This window comes from Aythya marila (assembly GCF_965140915.1).
Source record: "Aythya marila genome assembly, chromosome: Z".
Classification (NCBI taxonomy): Eukaryota; Metazoa; Chordata; class Aves; order Anseriformes; family Anatidae; genus Aythya; species Aythya marila.
Genome location: NC_139080.1, coordinates 85,491,623 through 85,513,143, shown reverse-complemented (window position 1 = coordinate 85,513,143; position 21,521 = coordinate 85,491,623). Strand labels below are relative to the sequence as shown.

At 36.8% G+C, this 21,521-nt stretch overlaps 1 protein-coding gene across 4 annotated transcripts in view; it reads left to right on the top strand.

The window, feature by feature from the left end:
• Nucleotides 1–21,521, top strand: part of ARB2A (ARB2 cotranscriptional regulator A) — a 253,767-nt gene that overhangs the window by 145,197 nt on the left and 87,049 nt on the right. For 3 of the 4 annotated variants that reach the window (XM_082783042.1, XM_082783043.1, XM_082783045.1), the window contains exon 8: nucleotides 7,108–7,227. The exons of the other annotated variant lie outside the window; for it this stretch is intronic. In XM_082783042.1, coding sequence (XP_082639168.1) covers nucleotides 7,108–7,227 — 120 coding nt within the window. The remainder of the gene's footprint in view (nucleotides 1–7,107; nucleotides 7,228–21,521) is intronic. 4 annotated transcript variants of the gene reach the window in all.

Genomic DNA, 21,521 nt, shown 5'->3' with positions numbered 1-21,521 from the left:
CCTTGAAGCTTCTTAGACCTTTTCCTGAGGCTTTGGAACTGCTCTGCATCGTATGGTTTCATTATTTTCCATCATAATGAAACAATTATTGTCTTAAATAAGGCATATATTTGCAAAAGGAGTGAGGAATGTACAGCAGGCGATAAGCGTAATTTAGTACTTGTAGGGGTACTGTTGGGGAAGGAAAAAGAGATGAGAATGTTAGAACAGTGCTACACCAATACAGGAGATGATGCAGTAGAATGGGCAAAAGAAACTTGATTTCACTTTTTTTCTTTTTTTTTTTAATTTGAGGATTATGAAAGGAAGGAAAGTGTATGAAGAAGAGTAAAGTAGATATGCAAGTACAGAGAAAATGGGAGTGCCATGATGGGAAGACAAGAAGAGAAACATCAGAGCTGTGAGGGAGAATAGGAAGGCAGGAGGAAGCAGGTATTCTTAGGCAAACCTAAATGCATAGCTCTGGGTTGCTGAGTTTTTTAAAGGACTGAAGAGTTGTTTTTAACTCCACTGGTATTAAAGCAAATGACAGAGTTCCTCCTGACTTACTCTGTACCTAATTAGGCCACAGCTTCAAAAATCATACCTTGGCAGTAATATGGATTAAGATCTTCCCTATTCATTTGTCTTCAACACTCACCACCCTTGCGTAGTGTTTTGTACAGATACATACATGTACATTTATATATATGTGTATATATATATTTATATATAGAGAGAGAGAAATAAATTTGTTTTTGAAAGTATTACTTCCTAGTCAAAGAATGTTTCCAGTGAAATACATCTAATTTTTACTTGTCCATTATCTAGGAATTCTGCAAAATATGTTGCTAGTGTGAGTCTAGTTATGATAATCACGAACTGTATACCAGCAGGGAACATACTATATCTGGTAGCTGCTCATTTCAGACCTTCAAACATATGATTTTCTTTTAAAAGAGCACAGGTTTCTTGTACAGAAAATCTATTGTACAGAAAATATCCATGTTAGCCAGTTGCCACTGAAAATGGGCTGTTTTGGTGAAAAACTGCTACTTCTCTAGGTTATAGTTTTATATGGTTTTGCTTACATTATATGTTATTTTTAATTCAACAATTTTCAGAAGAGCTGGGGGAGGTGCAAGAGTTTATCTGCCCCACATCTCACCACAGCATTGAGAAGAGCCGTGCACAACTGTAAAGGTCCTGCTCGTATGGAAAGATCACCTGCACAAGGAGTGGAAACAGGAGGTCTGAGCCCTCTTCACATCCCTGCCTCTAAGCTAGCGTGCAGTTCTGTTCTCCCATATTAAACACATGTACTGTGCTTGTTTACAGTAGCTCATCTAGCTAGAAGGAGAAGTTGTTTTGCTGTGATAATTGGTAATTATAGAAACCACCTTCAAGTAAATTGTTGAAAAGCTATTCAGTTGTATGGCACATTTCCCTATGTGTATGCATTTCACTTTCCACTTATTGCAAAAATATGATTCTAACAAACTCCTTGATTTGAAAAACAGTGCCTTTTGAGGGAGCTGTTGCCTGAACTTGGAACTAATTTGATTTTCTTTACTTGATTTTTTGGAGTTTCGATGAATCAGAAGTTGAGGATAGGATCTGAGCCGCCCTGCCCTAATAAATAAATACTAGTTCAAGGTCTTGAGCTCCTGCCCCATCTGCAACTTTCCAGCAACAGGTTACTTTAAAAAAAAAAAAAATCTGTAAATTTTGGCATCAAAACAGGAAATATGTGAACCTGTCACAGTAAGCAGTCTCAAAGGGCAAGCTGCTTTGCAGGAGCTAATTAACCTTAGGAAATAATTACCCAAATATGCAAATGTTGTTTAGATAATTCCATGTGTTATCAACTCAGGTAGTCCATCATAACTGCAGACCTTGCAGTGTCTAGGTGTTAGAATCTGGCATAGTTGATAAGGCTTGGGTTGCTGCATCACTTCAGCTTGGTATTTAACAATTAATGACTGTAATATTACATTAGTAAATTCAACCTGTTTTTTTTGAAAGCGACAGAACGTAACACTGTATTCACTGTATGCACACTGCTTATCTGTGTATTCCTAATGGCTCGAGTCATTAAAATGTTATATACCTTTCAACTCTTAACGCTAGCAGTATTGGAAGAAATGACAGACTGAAATCTGCATTCTGTTTCCCTGCTTCTGTGCACAATGGATTGCCAGAGAATTTACCCACAATCATTTGTGTTTTGTTTTGTTTTGTTTTGTTTTTTCTTTCCATGGGCTTCTAAACTGTACAGGGAGAATTTTAAAACTGCAAAGCAAAAATCTCAAAAATTTTGAATAAGATTAAGAGTAGCATCACATAAGAGTGTTTAAGATTAGGGGTATTGTAAGAGTGTGTAAGACTGAAAGAGTGTGTAAGATCATAAGAGTGTATGAGATTAGGAGTAGCATCATGTAAGAGTATTTTTGGTAGGGTTTTCTAGGCCCTTCAACAGTACGGGAATGGCCTACTGAGCAGTAATGAGAAATAGGAAGCCAGAAATGGGCACAGAGGTAACAAAGAGAAAAGCCCCAGAGGACAAGGAGCTTAAGGCATGGCGTATGTATGCACTGACGAAAGGGCAGGACTTCTCACAGTGCCGAGCCGCCTGGCAGCACCGTGGCGGCGGAGAGCCGATGCTGACGCTGAGGAGTGACCGCCACCAGGCAGCCATCACAGACAGCTTGAGCGCACCGCAGCCGGGAGGATCGGGGAGGGCAGTGCCACCTGCCAGCTCTTCTTGGAGAGAGGTCCCTTCGAAACGCAGCCCAGCTGGTGTAGGTTAGAGCAGCACAGGACTCCTCTAACCCCTGCCAGAGCTCGAGGCGAGGCCAAGCAGGTCAGGGAGCGGCGGCCTCTTCCCTGCCTCAATCTGTTGCTCCACGCGGCTCACGGCTGTGGCAGAGGTTCCGGCCCTGGGATATTAAATGACTTCATATACATGAGGAACATGAATTTATTAATCATTGTCATATTATTTTCATAGACTCGGCTGCTAAACTATCCGATTAAACTTTTGATATTAAAATGAAAAGCTCCATATTAACCATTTATGATCATTTTTTGAGTAATTGCTATTTGGCTTTAGAACTGATGACTTTTTTATACATAGTTAATAGGTAGTGTTTAAAAAATTCTGCAAAAACAAAAAGGCCGTTTATCAGTAGAAAAAGGAATGTGTTCTTAAAGCAGTGTTTGTGATTATTCATTTCTACCACATTAAAAAAAATTTCATTCTATTCTATTTTATTTTCATTCTATTTCATTCTATATTCTATTCTATATCTTGATGATCATTTCTCATTGAAAAGGAATATTTATGTGTGGCAAGAGCATTTTTTTAAGTATCTCCATACACCTATCATTAACTGAACTGGAACCTACTGTAAGCCTATTTATATTCTGTATTATTTTTATGGATGCCCCTTGTATAGCCAGTTTGAGAAAAGTGTGCCTACTGTAGCACTCAGGAAGAGGAATGAATGTAACATAAGCAATCTAAAATACCTTTGGCAATGCTTCCCTGAAATGATTTTAACCACCTTTATCTCCAAGGTAATCTTCAACAGGATTTGCTACATGCAGGTATGACAGGTGTTCGATATCTGATAGTCTCCATAGTGTTGGTAGTCAACGATGGCAGACGAGGTATATTCATTCTATTTTTATCAGTAAAAAGAACTGAAATATAATAGTTATTATGAAAAAGACCTGGACTTCTTTTCACTTATCAACGAATTAAAGGCTAAATCTTATCTGATAGTATTCCATTCAATGGAATATTGAATATAACGGAGCCACGTACGATATTTCATGGTAGGAGCACATGCACAGGTTATTTATACCCTTTGTGCTCCAAGCTTTTGCTTGGAGCAAGATGAAGCTCAGGTGTGTTAGTTGAGTCAGGAAGGTACCCCATCTGCAGCAAGATGACAGTTGCTTGTTTCCAGGTTACCTTGCATTGGTTAGGAGTCACATGGAGACCTTTTTCTAATAGACCATTTTCTAATTCCTAATATCTTTTGGCTTTTGTATCCAACTATATGTACCGGGGATATTTTCAGAGGGATGAAGACCCACTGCCATGACTTCCACACTTCTGAAAAATCAAAACACTTATTTAGACATAGAATTACTGGTTGCAGATGACTGACTTCCAGCAGCTGGAAATCTAAGTTCAGCTTTCCTAGCACCTTTCTATCTCAATCTGTTTCACAAATGAGAATGCATTAAGCCTCAGCTGCCTTCGGAGGTACATAGCATGATTTCTCCATTCCTTTTTGTACAATCATATAGATAATTATGTAAACCATGACCAAGAGGCCCCACTTACCAAATAATTTAACAAGGTGGTATATAAGTGCATTGTATTTAGCTGCAATGAAAAGAAGGAAAGCAACAGCTGCCTGAAACTGTCACCTTTCATATTGAAACTGCAGTATTCAGCCTCATAATTTAACTGAGGCCAGACAGACGTGGTTAATCCCCAGGTCCTAATGGACCCAACGCAATTCAAAATCCTAAAGAGACCTGCAGTATTCTGCAGTCTGCTGTGCCCACTTACGTGGCCAGCTGTTTCTTGTATGGACGCGGCACTGGTTTATTCTCCATCCAAGTTGTTTAAAATACTGGCTTGCTACGAGGAGAAAAATAAGCAGACACTATGGAGAAAGGGCTTTTCTTTTAAACATACACTACTCCTCTGAACTCCGTCTCTCACATACGTGTTTTCCTTACCTTGTGTAGAGTTTAGCAGAGTAAGTACAGCAATACAGTTTATCCTGCCATTTCATTTCATTTATTTATTTATTTATTTTTCACCAGTAACAAAGGAAACTGTAGTTACGGTCTATATGTAAGTTGTTCTAGTTCATTTCTTTCTGCTTTTATAAAATCCTATCGAGTCTTTGTACCGGACTGTGAAGCTGTGCAGTTAATGATCTGGTTTACTAGACCACTGGTTATGCTTTAATTGGTGGAAGCTTATTTGGGCTGAATTTCTGAATCCTTCAGAAGCTTCTTGCTGTTGTCGTAGTCTTGTGGTAATCCAAGGATTGTGTGCTTTTCCCAAAAGCAGCATGTAGAAATAAATAGAAATTACCTGAAAATAATAAATAGAGGATACCTGAAAACACAGTGTTATCTACAAACAGCCTCTCTTTTTGTCAGAATGTTAAAGCAGGGTTAGGTGCCTACACAAACATTGCTGTTACAGGAAATAATTGTAACGTTAATATTTACAAAACAAATATCTCAGCATATTTAACTGAAGTAAATATTTGAGTTAAACTACTCATTTAGAAATGTTCCCTGTGTTTTAATGTTCCTTTTTCTTACGTATCGTAATTAGAATGCATCACTTTTCCTTAAGAAACTCCTGTTTGAGGTGTTCTTCAGCTTTATCTTAATAACTAGTCTGTCAATCGTATTTTCCTTATGAAATTTCTTTTGAAAAACTTACGTCTTTCCTCACAAAGGAGGGGTCTTTACCTCCTTTACTTGTCTTTACAATCATATTTCAAAATGTGGTTTGGAAGAAAATAAGCCGTTTTTCATATTGAGGTGATTTACAGTAGTTAATGCATATTTATTTAAAACTATGTTCTGTCATATTCAATCAAATACAGAATCTGTCGAGGATTAAGATGAATATCTTCAGTGCTTCTTGGCAAATATGATAAATATATTTTAATTGCTGCAACCTTAGAAAAATGCAATTTTAAAACACATGATTGTTTCAAAAGTTGTGGGTTCAGATCCATAAAGATTTGTAGCTGTTTCACTCTTATTTAGGATAGGAAACCAGGCATGAGAATAGCAGTAAAAACCTAAATCTAGTTACTTAGTTGTCTGACTTCTCATTCATACTAGAGAACCATAAGAGATTAAATTCCCAAAATTGTATTTTAGAATGGAACTAAGACCTAAGTCACTTCAGTGCTCTTGATAAAGTTGCAGCAATTCATCCTATATAATTATCACTTTGATTTCTGTTGGATTTTTCTGGTTTGTACTTAATTTCCGCCAAGAAAATGAGGCTTATATGGTCTGTGTCTTCTACTGATATGAAGGTGCTGATGTAGCAGAGCAAAAGGGAAAAGGATGCAGATTTTAGGAAATCACATGACTTTCACTGATCAGCTCTTTCTGGCACAAATGTTCTACATCTGGAAGGAGCCAGCAGCATTATGCCACAGAGGTGTGAAATCCTGGTGGGAGACAGGAACTAACAGAGCAGCCTAGTCTTGTCACCTGAGACCAGACAAATTTGCTGTGATGTCGTAGGCAGCCTAAGAAGTAAAATATGAATGAGTACAGGGCTTTCTGATAGTCTCAAAGGTAGAGATGCGAGTGCACAACCCCAGATGTTTGAGGACAGTGCACTAAAATCAGTGTAAGTAACTATAGTGCCTTCAGTGGCTCTCTGTTTGAATGGATCTCACAGTTCAATAATAAAAAAACACACTCCCCTAACTACCAGGGACTCCAAAGCAACAGCTAATATGTAAGCAGTCAGGAGGTGGTTTATCTGCCCTGTGTCTCATAGTCTACAGTTGCAAAATAAATAAAACTAGCTTTTAAAAGAGTAGTTGCAAATACCATAGTTTTAATCTTTGGCAGATTTCCATTGGAGCATAATATGAAAAAAAATCTAAAGACTGAAATTATATTTATATTGTTCCTACTCATTTTTATTTGTTTATCAGACTAAGACTTAGCTACTTTAAACAAACCATCAGTGAGCAAATATTTGACAAAGAGTTGTCAAAAGAATGAAAACCAGAGCAGTGGCTCAAAATTTCTTTGAATGCCTCTGTTTAGCTGAATTGCCATCATGGTATTTAGACAAAATTTTGCAGATGCATAATTTTCGTTGTATTTATTAAAATAAGCAACAATAAAACAACTGTTTTACCATATTTAGAATGCAATCTTAAATTTCTTTTATTTAGACAAATCAATTTACTCATTTTTTGTCACTAGAGTATATTAATTTGAGACTTGTTTTACCAACACGTTTTAACATATAGGAACATGTTACTTTTAGACAGAATTGCCAGTTTCTAAGAGGTAATTGTCGCAAATGTAATTTTTTTTCTGCAGGATAATGGATCTCCTGAAGAACATGCAGTTTATGTTTGGGACCATTTTATTTCCCAGTCAGCAGCAGAGAACGTGTTTTTTGTTGCTCACAGTTATGGTGGACTTGCGTTTGTACAGTTGGTAAGTGTGACTTCCCATTGCCTTCTTTCCTGAAGTCTTTCACAGATTTTCAAAATTCTTTGTGATCACCTTCTTCAAGCAGAAATTTAGGACTAACTTTGACCAGTGGTCAGATACAGATCTGTGAGGATTTCTCTGAAACTGGAAGGTCACTGTATTTTTCTCTCTTGTTGAGTTCCACAGTATGGTTCCACATGTCCACTAACCCAAAAGACTGTGGGAAAACAAAACTCATTGGATTCTCTTTTCTCGGACTGTGTAAAAAAGGGAGCACTCAGCCAGTTTCTGGTCTGCAGGTAGAGATGCTGGAGGTCAAGCCTGAGAATGAGTAAGAATAATTTTAAATCTAAGTTGTCTCTAACACCTGCACATTTTTGTATGTAGATTGGGTCTGAATTTGAGAGGAGATTTGGGGTTTACCCAGTTTTGTATTTTTTTCCACAAATGTGTGCAGAATTTGCCTGAACGACTTTTTTCAGTTCAGGTAACTCTGGATACACCCTGCTGTGATTTGAGCTAGGCTCGACTCTGATCAGTGAAAATCTTCCCTACTCTTGATTTTGGGGCTACTGAAGATCAAGTTAGTCAATCTTTTTGGCCTTACTTCTAGAAGGCAAATTTGTTCATCTTATCTAGTATACAAAGTATTTGCCTGTTCAATTTATAATGCTTTTATAGAAGACTATAGCTATAGTGTTCTCATTCAGTTGTAAAATGCTGGTGTAATCAGGATATGTTTTTCTGAAGAAAACTAAAATAGAAAAAAAGAAAGCTCTATTTGTTGTGGAAAATGCGTTGAAGAAGTAAAAGCATTGGTTTTACAGACAGGAATCAGCTGACATATATGTAGTTTTGTCAAAAATCTTAGTTTAGTCTACCCTAAAGTTAGTAAAAGTGTTTCCTACCTGAATGGAAGAGCAATGCCTTAGTTAAGTAAAAGTATGCATAAGCATTTAGGCTTTATTCTTGTGGTGCTCTAAGTAGCTTTAGGTAAGAAGAATCCAGAACGGTAATACTAGTATTAGTCTAAAAACTGTAGATTTTTATTAACTCTTTTGATTTATTGAAATTAAGGGCATTATTTTCCCTGTGCTTCCTGAAGAGTATTTTTAAAACATGTATAATACATATAGTTTTGAAACTTGAGAACAGTTCAGCTGATCATTTTCCACACGTATTTTATTAGCAGGTCAATAAGTTGTCTAAAAAGTAATTTTTAAAGAGACCAGACCAGTGAAGATTAGTAATTCCTTCCATAACCACAACTCTGGCAACAAATAGTTTATAAACTGGTTGTATTGTTGTGTGACTGTTGCTCCTCATATTCAACGAAGGGTAAGGGAGTATCTGTTCTGTCGTCTTCTCCATCTTAAGCTGTGATTTTCATCTGCTACGTGTTTCAACCTAGGTTGTTGTGGTATGCCTTGTATTTCAAAGACAAAATGTTAGCAGAATTTTTGTAGACTTTGTAAAACCGTGTTGTTTGGGCCCCTGGCCACCTACAGATAAACTCACTTAACATAAGGCAGAAATAAAAAACAACTGGAGACCTTTCTCACCGTTTCCCAAACAAAGCGCTTATTTGAAGGCAGCTTGGAGAGCTGGCGGGTAGAGTTTTTCCATCAGATTTCAGTCAATGGCTTGAGGTGGCATGGGTAACAGATGACCAACGTGTCATTCCCATTTTGCCTGTTTCTCTTGTCACACTGGTGGATATTTCTTCACTTTTGTTCTACTTTAATATGAAGCACACAGATGTTTCAGAACAAGACTTGACTTCTGACCTTGGGGCTTCTAGGGTCAGGGTGCTCAGGGCCTGTGAAATTATCACAAGCTGAGCTAAAGTTTTTATCCATCACAGGAAGTAACCAGTAAGTAAGAAGTTAAAAAGGAGCTTTGTCAGAGAGACAAGATGGTCTCAGTAAGGGTCAGCTTCTGTAGTCTGCTATCTCTGCAGGAGATGCATGCCTGAGAGGAAGAATATAATATATAACCATTGGCACATCACATATCTGTCATGCAAAACTAGATCTGAGAAGTATATTTAATGTACCCTGATTGTTTTTTTTAAAAAATCAAAGGATATTAACACCTGGTTCTGGTAGAAGTAGTTTGAAGTCTGAGTTCCACTGAAAGCAGTTTAATAAAATAGTGCGTACACTGAAGCAGGCATGAGATGTAAGTGAAATAAATCTTGAAGTATTTTATTAGGGTATTAGTTTGTAAAATTTTATTTTGTATTCTTTCCTTTCTCCCCAACTTTATATCCATATGGCATTTAGTAATAGCAAAGAGCTGAAAAAAATATAAAAAGAAAGAAAGAAAAAGAAACAGCAGCTGATGGGCATAGTGTCTTACAACAAATGCATATTTGATCACTTCACTTTCTCTCGTGGTATGTTGGGTGGTAGATGATGAGGCTGATATAGCAGCTACACCGTATAGGTGCCCCTACACTTGCTACACAAGGATTTGGGGTCAATCGCTTCATAGAAGTGTAGGTTACAGTAGTCACAGAGACCCTTTGCACAGCTGCTTCTTCTGACTCCGTTCCTCTTACAGGGGAGTAGTGTGAAGCATATGGCTTTAATTTGGAGTGGAGGTTTCTGCCTGGGCCCTTTGCGTTTGATTGTGCCCGCAGGGGAAAAGAAAACTAGCAAAGAAGTCAAAAAACACTTGGGTTTTCAATGAATATCTTTTGAATTCATTTTGTGCACTCAGTGCTGCTGGAGCTGTCCCAATTGTTTGTAATCATCTTAATCACCAGAGATTTCTGGTTCATCATTTCTTCATGGTGCAAGGCACTGGATGCAAACCTGGCACGTTCGTGTTAAGCAGAGAAGAAAACTGATATTAAGAAATGACTTGTTCGTGGCTGTTGGTAGCATCAACATAGCAGCTGTGAAGTTGGTACAAAAGGAGAAGCATTTTATGTTTATTCCTTGCAAGTCTTTGGTGGGCAAACCTCGCCTCAGCTCTGTATTTGACCTCATGACAAAAATCAAGCTATGTCTTGTAGTGCCTTACTAAACTGGCCAATAACACTTGACTACAATTTTCAGATACATGCCACAACATCTAACATTTCAATTGGCATTTGCAGCTTTTCTGGCTGCATTTTTACATGTTTGTGGCTGTATGATATTAAGAAAAACAGGGCAAATCTGTAACATCATACTTGAATGCACAGAAACTGTTATCCAGTTACTGCTATGTAAGAACACATTTTCTGTACCTTACTGAGTCGTAGATTACTAGGGAAATAATTGAAAGTGATTGAACATGTGTGGGAACTAAAGTTCCACCAATAAATGTAATTAGTTATATTGTTTATAGCTTGAATTACAAATGCTAATCATAAACCATATGCTAAAATGTATCTTAATATTTAGTAATTAAAACTTTGTGTAACTGTGGTTTGAAATTAAATGTGCATCTAATAATATCTAAACATAAATTACTTTTTAAATATACAACACTAAAAATAGTTGTTGGGTCACTGTGTTCTGCTAATTACTGATTTTGAAAATCTCAAAACATGATTCATGAACACATCTCATCTTCTTACTTCTGTTATCCCGTACCCAGTGTAGGGAGGGATTTATTTTCAGAAGCAGCTTGCTGTAGTTGATGGTAAATTGTGGAACTTTCCCAACTCCCAGCTTATAATAATTTTATGAAATTTAACAGAAAGTGAGAATTTCAAGTTGATGGAGTCAATTTTATATTTAGTTTACAGAAAATAAGTTTCTGGTACAACGCCTCCTTTGAGTTTTTCTGCCAAATTTTGTGGGTTTACAATTATTTTGCTTTAAAAAGAACGTTTTCCCTTGTCATTGCCTGCATGAAAGACCCTCGCAGAAGGAGAAATATCTTGTGCACCACTGCTTACCTGAGTCCTGTGACCATCCACTGCAGATCTAATTAAAATATTGGGGACTGCCTGCCAGTAGAGGTGGAAAGAAAGGCTGGTCCTAGTATGCAGGGTGACATTTAAAACCATCCATGCCCATCATTATAAAAGACACTCATGACAACTACTCATTTCAGAGTCATGAGAATTGTTAAATCTAAGCTTTCAAAATTGTCAGTTGGGTATTCAGTATCATGAGATTTAAAAAAAAAAAAAAAAAAAAAAAAAGATTTTTTGGAATATTTCTCTTCTTTGCCTTATATAATCCTGAGACCTTGGGCTTTGCCTTTTAATGGGTTTCATAATGAACCAAAAGTGTACCTTTTTTGTATACCAGGAACTCTATCATTGCAGTTAAATAATATCTCTGAGAAAACACGTAATATCACGGGAATCATGACAAAATTGTGAGAATTGACAGTGGTATCTCCAGCTTACAGCATTCACTTTAAAAATACAAAGTGTATGGGGGAATGTGATATAATTAAAGAAGAAGAAGGAAAGTAGGCTCATTGTCTTTGAATAAATGAGAGACTATTCATTATAGTCTTTGCTGGCTAAAATGTTGGACATATATGTTGGCAATTTGCACAGAGGTGTAGATAAAATTGTGTATGTGTGTGTGTATTTTTAAGCAGCTTCGTTAAAATGAGTGCCCTTAAAACATGCTTTTCAAATTACTGGACCCACCATAGTGTGCTAATTCCATCAAAATCAGCCAATTTTGTCCATTTAAAACAATTTTAGCCCCATCATTTTGAGATGTGCTCTTCAATACACTACCACTTTGTTTAGTTGCATTGTGCTGAGTACAGCAAGGACCTAACCCTGGCTAGAGATAATAGATGTCGTAATGATAACGATGACAAACGGACACCTGCTGAACTACCTCAAGCCTCTGTGGCTGCACCACTGTTCTGGCACAGGCAAAATGATGTTTAAGAACCTTAATGATTTGGCTGTGAACCTGTCATTAGCTTTTCATTAATTTGATTTTCTGAAATTTCAGCTTGAATCATTTGTTATATTTAGTTTAGTTTTTGTATATAAATGTATTTATTTATTCATTTATTTACTGTGTTTTATTTGGCTCAAGAACTGGTAAGCATCGATTTGGTATTGTGTATGTGCAACTCTTAATTCCCCTGTCTGACCTATTAAATTGAAATGGATCTCCTGATATGTGGCAGGAATAACACATGATCTGTGATGGCCGTAAGAGGCACAGGAGTGAGAAGAACAGAGATGAGGAGCAAAACTTCTTAGTGACCAAGATCTACAGTGGAGGAAGGAAAACAAAATGTCTCTGTAGTTTAACGCTCTGTAGTTCAACTTCAAATTGAAAAGAAAAGAAAAACAGAGATTCTTTAAATGTTGAACGTCGACTGAAATTAAGGAAAGCAGTATGGGGCCCTGTCTTATGGGTTTGTGAGGACTTGGGTTGTATGTCCAGTGTTTGGGCAGATCATTTCACGCAACTGTACCTGCCTTAGGTCTCATCTTTTTGTCTTGTCCGCTTTAGTTATGAGCTTTATGGGTCAGGTCAGCCTTTCTTACGATGCCCCAAAACTAAGTCTAAAACTAAAGTAAGTTTCTTGAGTTATTTTTATTGAGTTATTTTAGCTATACTCCATTGTGCTTCGTGGAGAAGTGTTTGTCCATCTGAAAAGGGAAAACAAGAAACAATGGTGAACAACAGAACCTAAAGGAGAAACAGTCTGGGTTGTGTACAAAGAGTTAGACAAGACTAGGGCTACTCCCAGAGTCACTGAGGCTTGGCCTTGAGGCTTTTTTGTTGTTTGTTTGTTTGTTTGTTTTTTTGTTTGTGTTATGACACTGGCACAAAAAATAAGTATGCACTAATGAAATTGGCTCATCACATAAGTTAGTGAAGTCACCATTGGTATTCAGGAGCAGAATTTCTATAGTAATAGAAAATAAAGGAAATAACGCAAACTTGGAGATACATTTACTGGCTCATCGTCTGAATTTGTAAATAAACTGTGATTGCACCAATAGGAAAGAGCAAAAATGGGAAGCCCTTGGAGTTGTGATTTGATCAGCAATAGCTTTAAGTGAATGACCAGATAAAGCAATAAAAGAGGCAAATGTGATCCTGTGATTTGTTTGCTGTTTCTGTCAGAGGAAGAGAAATATTAATGCTGGCCAGCATGCTGGTGAGATTTATCTTAGATAATGTGAGATAATCCCAATTGCCGGTGTTCGGAAAGATTAATTCTGGATAGAAGAGATGGAGGGAAGAAGTGTCAGGATGCTCAGAGCGATGGAGAGCCCGTTTTATGGGAAAAGAGGAAGAATATGTTCATGTGAAGTGTTGCAATGCCACATGGAGCTGTCCTACCTGCCTTGAGCACTGGGATCAATACAGTCATAGAAACATCCTCTGGGTTTATCAGTCTTAGTAAGAATGGTGTGATTTACTAATGCACTTACATTAGTAAACATACTAATATAGCTTACATAGCTTCTGCAAAAAGTAGGTTCAGTGTCTGTTCTGTATTGTGCTACCAAAGGAGACTTTAAAAAAGCATGGCTTGTTTAGCCTAGCGAAGGAAAGCTTAGAGGGATTGATAGCACTCTGTAAATATATCAGGAGAGTAAACAGGAGGGAGGGAGAGCCATTTAAGCCAAAGAACAATGTTGGCACAGGAACAAATGGATTAAAAGTGGCCATGAATAAATTTAGGGTAGAATTAGGTCTCTCGCCATTAGATCAGGAAGGTCTATTTGGGAACAAGAGGACTGGGACAAAACTCCTACCCAGTTTGACCTACATAGGACAAGAATTGTGAGAGTAATTGGCTGGGACAGCAGGGCCTTGGTCTGACACAGGAGTCTATGTTCCTGTGAAAGCAAGTGTGTGCAGGTGGGTATTTTTAGCTGCAAACAATTGGACCTATTTTGGATTAATTTTCCCAGAGACTCTCTCTGACTCCAGGCTCACTCCATGGCCAAATTTCCTGTTTCAAACTCTGGAAGCTCTGAGTTTGGTCCAAAACCAGATCAACCCCACTGTTTACAAACAAAAAATTATGTCTCCTCACCTGTTTTTGGAAGTAGACTTATTTCTGACAATGATTTTTTAAATGTGTAAATTTCAGCCTGCAGCAGGGACTGCAGATTCACTTGTCGGTGGTTACAGTAGTGAGCAAGTGGAATGACAGATCTATCAAAAAATATTAAAGTATCACTGCCTGCTTTATTGATGGCAACTTCTTATGATGTTTGGTTGCTACTGATATACACTTACAAAATACGTGTATGTATATATATTTTTCTCATTTTAACACAGAGCAGATAAACATTGTAGGTGATGGTTAAGTTCCCCTCTTTCAGCCTAAATAAGTAAATTGACAACTCTGCACTGGTATCGTTAGTTAACTTGGTACCATTTGTTATCCATTTGCATCGTGGTAGCAATCACATACATGTAGTCACACCTTGTCCTGAAGAGCTTGCAGTCTAGAGAAAGGCTAACAGAAGAGGCAGAAGAATGATGAATGATTACCAAGTAGAGGCACACAGTTCACAGTGCTGTAGCTGCATGTCCTTCTCTGTCCTTTTTCCTGTTCTTTTTTGTTTGTTTGTTTGTTTGTTTGTGGTTGAGTTTAGGAATCCAGTGTAGGCATCCAGTTTCTTAGTTCATTCCTGACCCTCTCAGCCTTGGATGACAGTAGGGAATCGCTGTAAGGATCAACATCTCTCCCTTTCCCAAGAGCTGGCTGTCCTGCCATTTCCAGAGCAGGATTCAAGTTTTGAATATTCATCCCTACTCGTTACCTTACTCTGGATAACTTGCTCAGCCTCATTACATTTTGCTTCCTCTTAATCATTTGCTAATTTAATAACTCATGCTCCGCTCAGCTTAATCCATGGTCTGCAGGCTACCAGTACATGTGCCCCTTCCCTGCTTCTTCCAAAAGGAGAAGGGCAGTGTTTCATGGCCTGAAACGATACACTGAATACTAATTGCCTGCACCACCCATCATTACTTTACATCTCATTGGCCTGTTCATATTAATTTTCTAGTTTGACACCAAAGTTGGAATGCTAATTATAAAATGAATGAAGAACTGGAGGTGGGTAAAAGTAAGAGTTACTTGGAAATCCGTTTACTTGGAAGTACATGTTTATGTCCTCTGTAATTTGGAGGTCAAAGGCAAAGCACTCTCTGTGTTGCCCTGCAATGACTTTTTTAGAGCCACATGATCTCAGTAGTTTTATATTTTCATAATTTCTTTGCATTATTTTAAATTCAGTGCACTACACAGTGAGCAGTTATTTTTAGATTCTGGTAAGAAAAGCTTTCTGATCTTCAGCAATTGTTCTTGTACTTGCATCCGCTTGTTTCTATTGTAGCCCAATGATATATATAACTAGGTCTTCTTTTTTCTTTTTTCCTTTTTTTTTTTCTTGTATTCCTTTCTGAATTCCATATTATTTGTCAACATTTTTCTGGTAGTTTGCTAAGAATTAAACTCTATGTTTTAAGTGTAGTTACTATAGTTAGCTCAAGGCAAACTTAAGCACCTTTGTTCTGCTGTGCTACATTTTGGTCAATGCAGCCAAAACTACTCAATTTTATTTTTTTTTGCAAAGTTGCTTTGAATTTCATAACCGCTAATGTTCACAGATACAGTATTTTAGTGTCCTCAATTTCCCTTTCCCCAGTGGTATTGAGTCTAGTAGATGATTTTATTTCCAACAATACTACCTCACATTCTTCCAAATTAAATCTATCTCCGTTCTGGCCCTTGCTACACAGGAAGACAAACTAGATTGTCATAATGATCCCTTTTGTGCTACAAGTCTATGAATCTTGGAAGCTCATTTTGTATTTCTTTGATGCCTTACTTCTCTTGGCAGTTTCTCCCACTTTAATGTCACCTGCAAATTTAATTAATTCCAGATCATTAATGAAGATGTTAAATAAAACCATATTTGGCATCTATCCCTATATCTGACTAGAAACTGCCTTCTGGCTCAATAAATTCCTTTGTATCAGTATCCTCTCCTCCATTGTTTTAACTGTTTTAAATTCTGTGAGACAGCTTACTTATCAGTCAGTTTATTTTTCATTTCAAATTCTAGCTTAAAAGAAAAAGAAAAAAAAAAAAAAAAGCCAAAGCACAGTACCACATTCAGAGAACATGTGGCTTGTCCTTTCAATTGTGAGTACCAACTCCAGTCCTGGAGCCTGTCAAAGCCAACGTGGGTGGGTGAAACCATCTCTTCAAGATGTGTGTAGTCTGCCGCTGATCAGAATAGTTAACTCCCAAGACCCAGGTTCTCGTTAATTTCCATTAATTTCCTCACTGGTTGCCCCAGCTTTGCATAGATGCTAATTGTAATTTTTTGATGTGCATCTCCATACAGTTGTTTTGTGTCTGAATCATCTCATGCTCACCAGAGCTCTTTCAGACTGTGGGAAATGCATCACCTGTAGTTGGAGACAGTTTTCTGTCCCAAACCTTATCAACAGATACAACTTTTTACCCATTTGGTATATACCTTTCCATTTTCCTCATCCTCTGCAGGTGCACTGGACAGGAAAGTGACATTTCTGGAACACCACTTTACATAGGTGTGGTTTCTGCACCTAAAAATGGTCGCACGTTGGTCTGACTGAATACCCAAATAACAAGAGCAGTGTTGCTTTTTTTTTTTTTTTTTCAGAAGATACAATATGAAAAATACTGTCATTTTATTTAACTCTGTAGGTTGTTCTGTGTATCTGAAGGCTGGGGCTTAGAACAGGTTAGTAGTAAATATTATACAACATACAACATCACAGTCTGAAGGGATTGCAGACGTCTTTAAATGTGTATATGAACACTAATAAGAAAAGTAGAAGTTTTGGATTTGCTTACATGATGGAGAAAGTGGGAATATCACATATATTATTCCTTGACAGCTTTTGTGATGTGTTTAGATTTTATCTGAAATATTAGGCTTTTTTAAATTCTTTTTTTTTTAATGAAAAATAAGCATTGAAAAATGAAAATGTCTTACAGTTATTTCATACTTTTCCCATTTCTGTGACAAGATCTTATGCCAATTAGACTACACAAGTGTATTGTGTTACTGTTAATTTAAATGTTAATTATGTTGAAAAGTATATGTATGGCTTTTGTGTGGAACAGTAGAGATTTTATAAGACTTTAAGACCGGGTTTAGTGGATCAACCAAGGGAACTGCAAGTTAATAAAATATTAGGCATTGCAAATCCACATGGAGTAAAAGGAATCCAAACATATTTCTGGTAAAGGGAACTCTCAAACTATGGCACTGTAAGAAGCACCTGGAATTTGCATTTTATCCCAGAACTTTCCTTTCTTTAATCTAGTGAAGATGTGTTACATAGCTTTTCAGTATATTAGTGAAGTATTTTAATATTAATAATAGCATGAGTACCAGTGTTTAAATGTTAAAATAATCCTATTTAAGGGCTTTACTTGAATATGATATCAAGTAAAAATATGTAAGTAGATTTTGCACATATATTCATTGAGAAAATTGTGCTTGTAACACCACAGATCTACACTGAGGTTTTAATGCAAAGTATCAAAATGCAAGTGTAAATTTTCCTCACAAATGCAAGAAAAATAAATAGTTTAATTATTTTCCTATCTTTTCTATTTTCCACGATAAATTAAATGTAATAGTAAACCTCACCTGTGCAGTGTCAGAATACAGAGCATGAGGTTTTTACAAGCGTGATTAAGCCAGGCCGTTTTATTTGCTTGTCAATACCTAGATTATGCCACCTACCTGAGGTGGCAGGAGCTTTTCGGTAGGAGCATTACACATCTGTGCTGTGAAGTTAGGAGCAGTTAGTGATCTTCAAAAGCCAGGAATTCCAGGTGAAAAGTTTCTGTAAGCACCTTTGCCTGTTCCTTCTTCCTCCTCCTTTCTCTCCCCGCTAGTTTTCTCAGGAACATATAATGAAAGATGTTTAGGAAATCATACTTCAGAGGTGTTCATAGGAAAAATAATTATTTCAGTAATTTTTATGTGCCAAGTCACCACCTATTAAGACAAGTTGGTGAACTTACATGGTCATGAATATATCTTTGCATTCCTTACCAAGTTTTATTTCAGTTTGGGGGTGTTTTTGAGTTTTGGTGTTGCAACTGTCAGCTGCTTTGCCTTAGTATTTTCTCCAATTCCTTTAAAGTATAGTCTCAAATAGTTAAGGATAGAAAAAAAAAATTATAATAGTCTTTGCAAGAATAAATCTCAATCAACAGAGTGATGATTAGAATGTTAGATCTTTGTTATTGTAGTTCTTGTAAATGATAAACCTTTTTATTATTCTACATCACTGAGCACTTACTGAGAAGGTTTTAGAAAAAATCAAAATATCAAAATAACAACACAAAACCCCAGCCACACCCCCACTCCGTCCATACCCTGACAAATCACAAAGGCTGGCACACAACTTTCAGCATTTTGCAAATGTTAAAGTACGTAGATTGTGTTTCCTCGGTCTTAAAAAAAGCGGCCGAATTAACCCCAGACAATCTTATTCTACTTCTTCGCTGCTGCTGTGTACAGCCCCAGCAGGTTTTTAAACCAGCTGTTGAAAATAACCTAGTTTAAGAGTTCACGGCGAACGTGAGGGATTCATCATTATATATTTACTGTCTGAGGCTGATATAGCTGTAAGGTTTTTCAGATCCCATTGATCTATTGCGCATGTTCCCTCCCTGGGTTGCAGGACGTGCTCCTATTTGCATAAGGCCCTGGGCAAGGTTCTTTCTTGCATTGATTGGCCTGTCCAAGGGAGCCTGATGTGCTCTTGCATTGATCACTGTGTCTTTTCTTGGAAGACAGTGTTACACTGAGTTCATCTCAAACATTCTAGGGAGAAGGTAAAACTTTACTGCAGATGTCTCAATTTTATTCAGATGTTCCTTTGAGTATAGGCTTTTTTTTTTTTTTCCAGGATAAGTATTTTTTCTTTCTTTCTTTCTTTCTTTTTTTTTTTTTTTTTTTTAATTTGGTTGTGTTTCTGCAGCTGTAGTGCAGTGTAGACTGGAATGTATTGAAAAGCTATGTTAAATAAAATCACCTTTGTGTATACCACTTATTCCATGTTGGTTTTGGTGGTTTATTTATTTTTTTTTATTATTATTTTTCTAAAAAAACAATGCCTGTAGCTTTAAGCAAAAATCAAAACTACTCTCTCTTCAAAGAGTTTGCAATTATAAGTAGAGACTTAATGTAAGAGTGTGTGTGCTGGTGTCTTTGCTTAGATTAGTATTACCAGTTTGTAACTTGTGTGATTTTGTACTGATTTTTCTTCATCCTTACAAAAATACTAAAAATTGCATCTTCAGAATAAAACTGTAGTTAGATTTCAGTTTTCTAGATCTGTACTTCAAAACAAATCACATAGATAACATTAAGTTGCTAGGCAGACGGACTGATGATTGATCAGCTCTGTGTTGATCAGAGAAGGCAAATACTTTCTTACAATGTACTTGTTGTCACAGAAGTGGTATGCCACGGGCTGACTTTCAACACCCACGTTTGGGAGTCGGGTCTTGGCTTACCCTTGTAGAGGACGGAGCTTTTGAATGTTCCCTGCATGAACAAGCTGCATGCAGAAACGCTGCAGATCACGGCTGGAATTTCTGAAAGACACATTTGCCTACATATGCCTAATTATGGAAAAGATGCCCATTATTGTAATCCCTCAAACATATTTCTGTGGTCAGAAAACGATTCGACCTGTAGACTTTCCCGTAGGTGCAGGTGAAATTTGGTTATACCTGAAAGGTGGTTCATATCTAGTGAATAAGCTGACATGAACTTTACCAAGCTCATTATAGTACTGCATGCTGCTAAAAAAAAATAATAATGCTATGAAAATGTTCCTGAGCATCGCAGAGTTGCTCCTTCATAATTCTTTTAAAAAAATGAAAATGGATATTTTTGTGGATGCTGTAGAATTTTCTTCAAAGGAAATAAGTATTCAGAGATACACGGCTGAGATCGTATTAACACTATTACATAAATTACAGAGGTTTTTTTTTATCACTTGGATTATAGTTTCATGTCTTTCACAGAAGCAATAATGTATTGCATTGTATTGCAATACTTTGGCTTAGGGAACATATTCCTTTGGTCATTCAGTAAAACAAAACTTAGATAAGTATAATTCAGGTAGCGTATATGAAATTTCATCTTCATTATCATGCAAATGCAGTGAGAACGTAACATTTCCCAAGATGTCATTTGACTATTAGGATCTTTAGAAAATGGCCTCTCAAAGCCACAAAGCTAATATTCCAGAAGAAAGCTATATAATGCCTAAAAATTGTCTATCCTTATTCTATATGAATAACAAATGTAATAGGACAGTCCGTTATTAAAATCGCAAAAGAATGTGTTGACCTATTGGTACAGAGGATCTTTTCTGGTTTTGCATCTATGATGAATTCTGGGCTTCCCGTAGCATAGAGGATGAGTGTACAAATGCAGATTTCAAAAATATACAGAAAAAAAAAAAAAAAAAAAAAAAAAAGTTGGATAGTAACTGGAAATCTGTTCTTTTTTGTTTTAATGTGTAAATGAAATCAGTGTATATTTACACGGATAACTATTTTGTTAGCAATAGCATCCCGTGTAAGTGGTATAAATATCGTGTGTCTGCATTGTGCACAGATTGTGCATCTGCAACACTTTTAACTTTCTGTAAGCTGTCTTTTCCTGAGATTTGAGTCGGTGAACATAGAAGATAGGCACTGGCTATATATGGGCTAATCTCTTAAGTGCGGAGTGGAACTTGCTTTTTAATTCTGAAATAAATAAGAGTCTGAGTGTCTCGTACCAACCCATTATCTGTATTATTCAGTTGAAGAAAAATGCTGGACTTAGTTGTATGTGTGAGCTAAGCAGGGCAATAAGACCCCACAAATTTCTGGTAGTGAAAGAGATCTTTTGCAAACAACAGCTTCAGTTCTGAAAAGAAAGGACAGAACACAATTGTTTGTAAGCAATTAAAAAATTAAAATGAGGCTAGGAAATCTAATCTCTTCAGGTAAAGATACTTTCTGGGAAAAAAAAATATTCACAGTACGAATAACGTTGTGCTGTTAAATAAAGTAATTGTATTAGAAAAATGTGATGAAGACCTATATAGACACTTCCAGAGTTTCTGATACCCTTCACCGATGTTGTATAGTGAGATTTTCTCAGCACATATTTGCAGCCCCAGTAATGTTCTGGATGTGTTGAATTAAGGATTTTGAATAATTAATAATTGCTTCATTGCTTGGGATCTTCTACATCAAGCATGCAAGAGAGTCCATTACTGATAGGGTCTGAGTAAAATAGACATATAACATGTAAA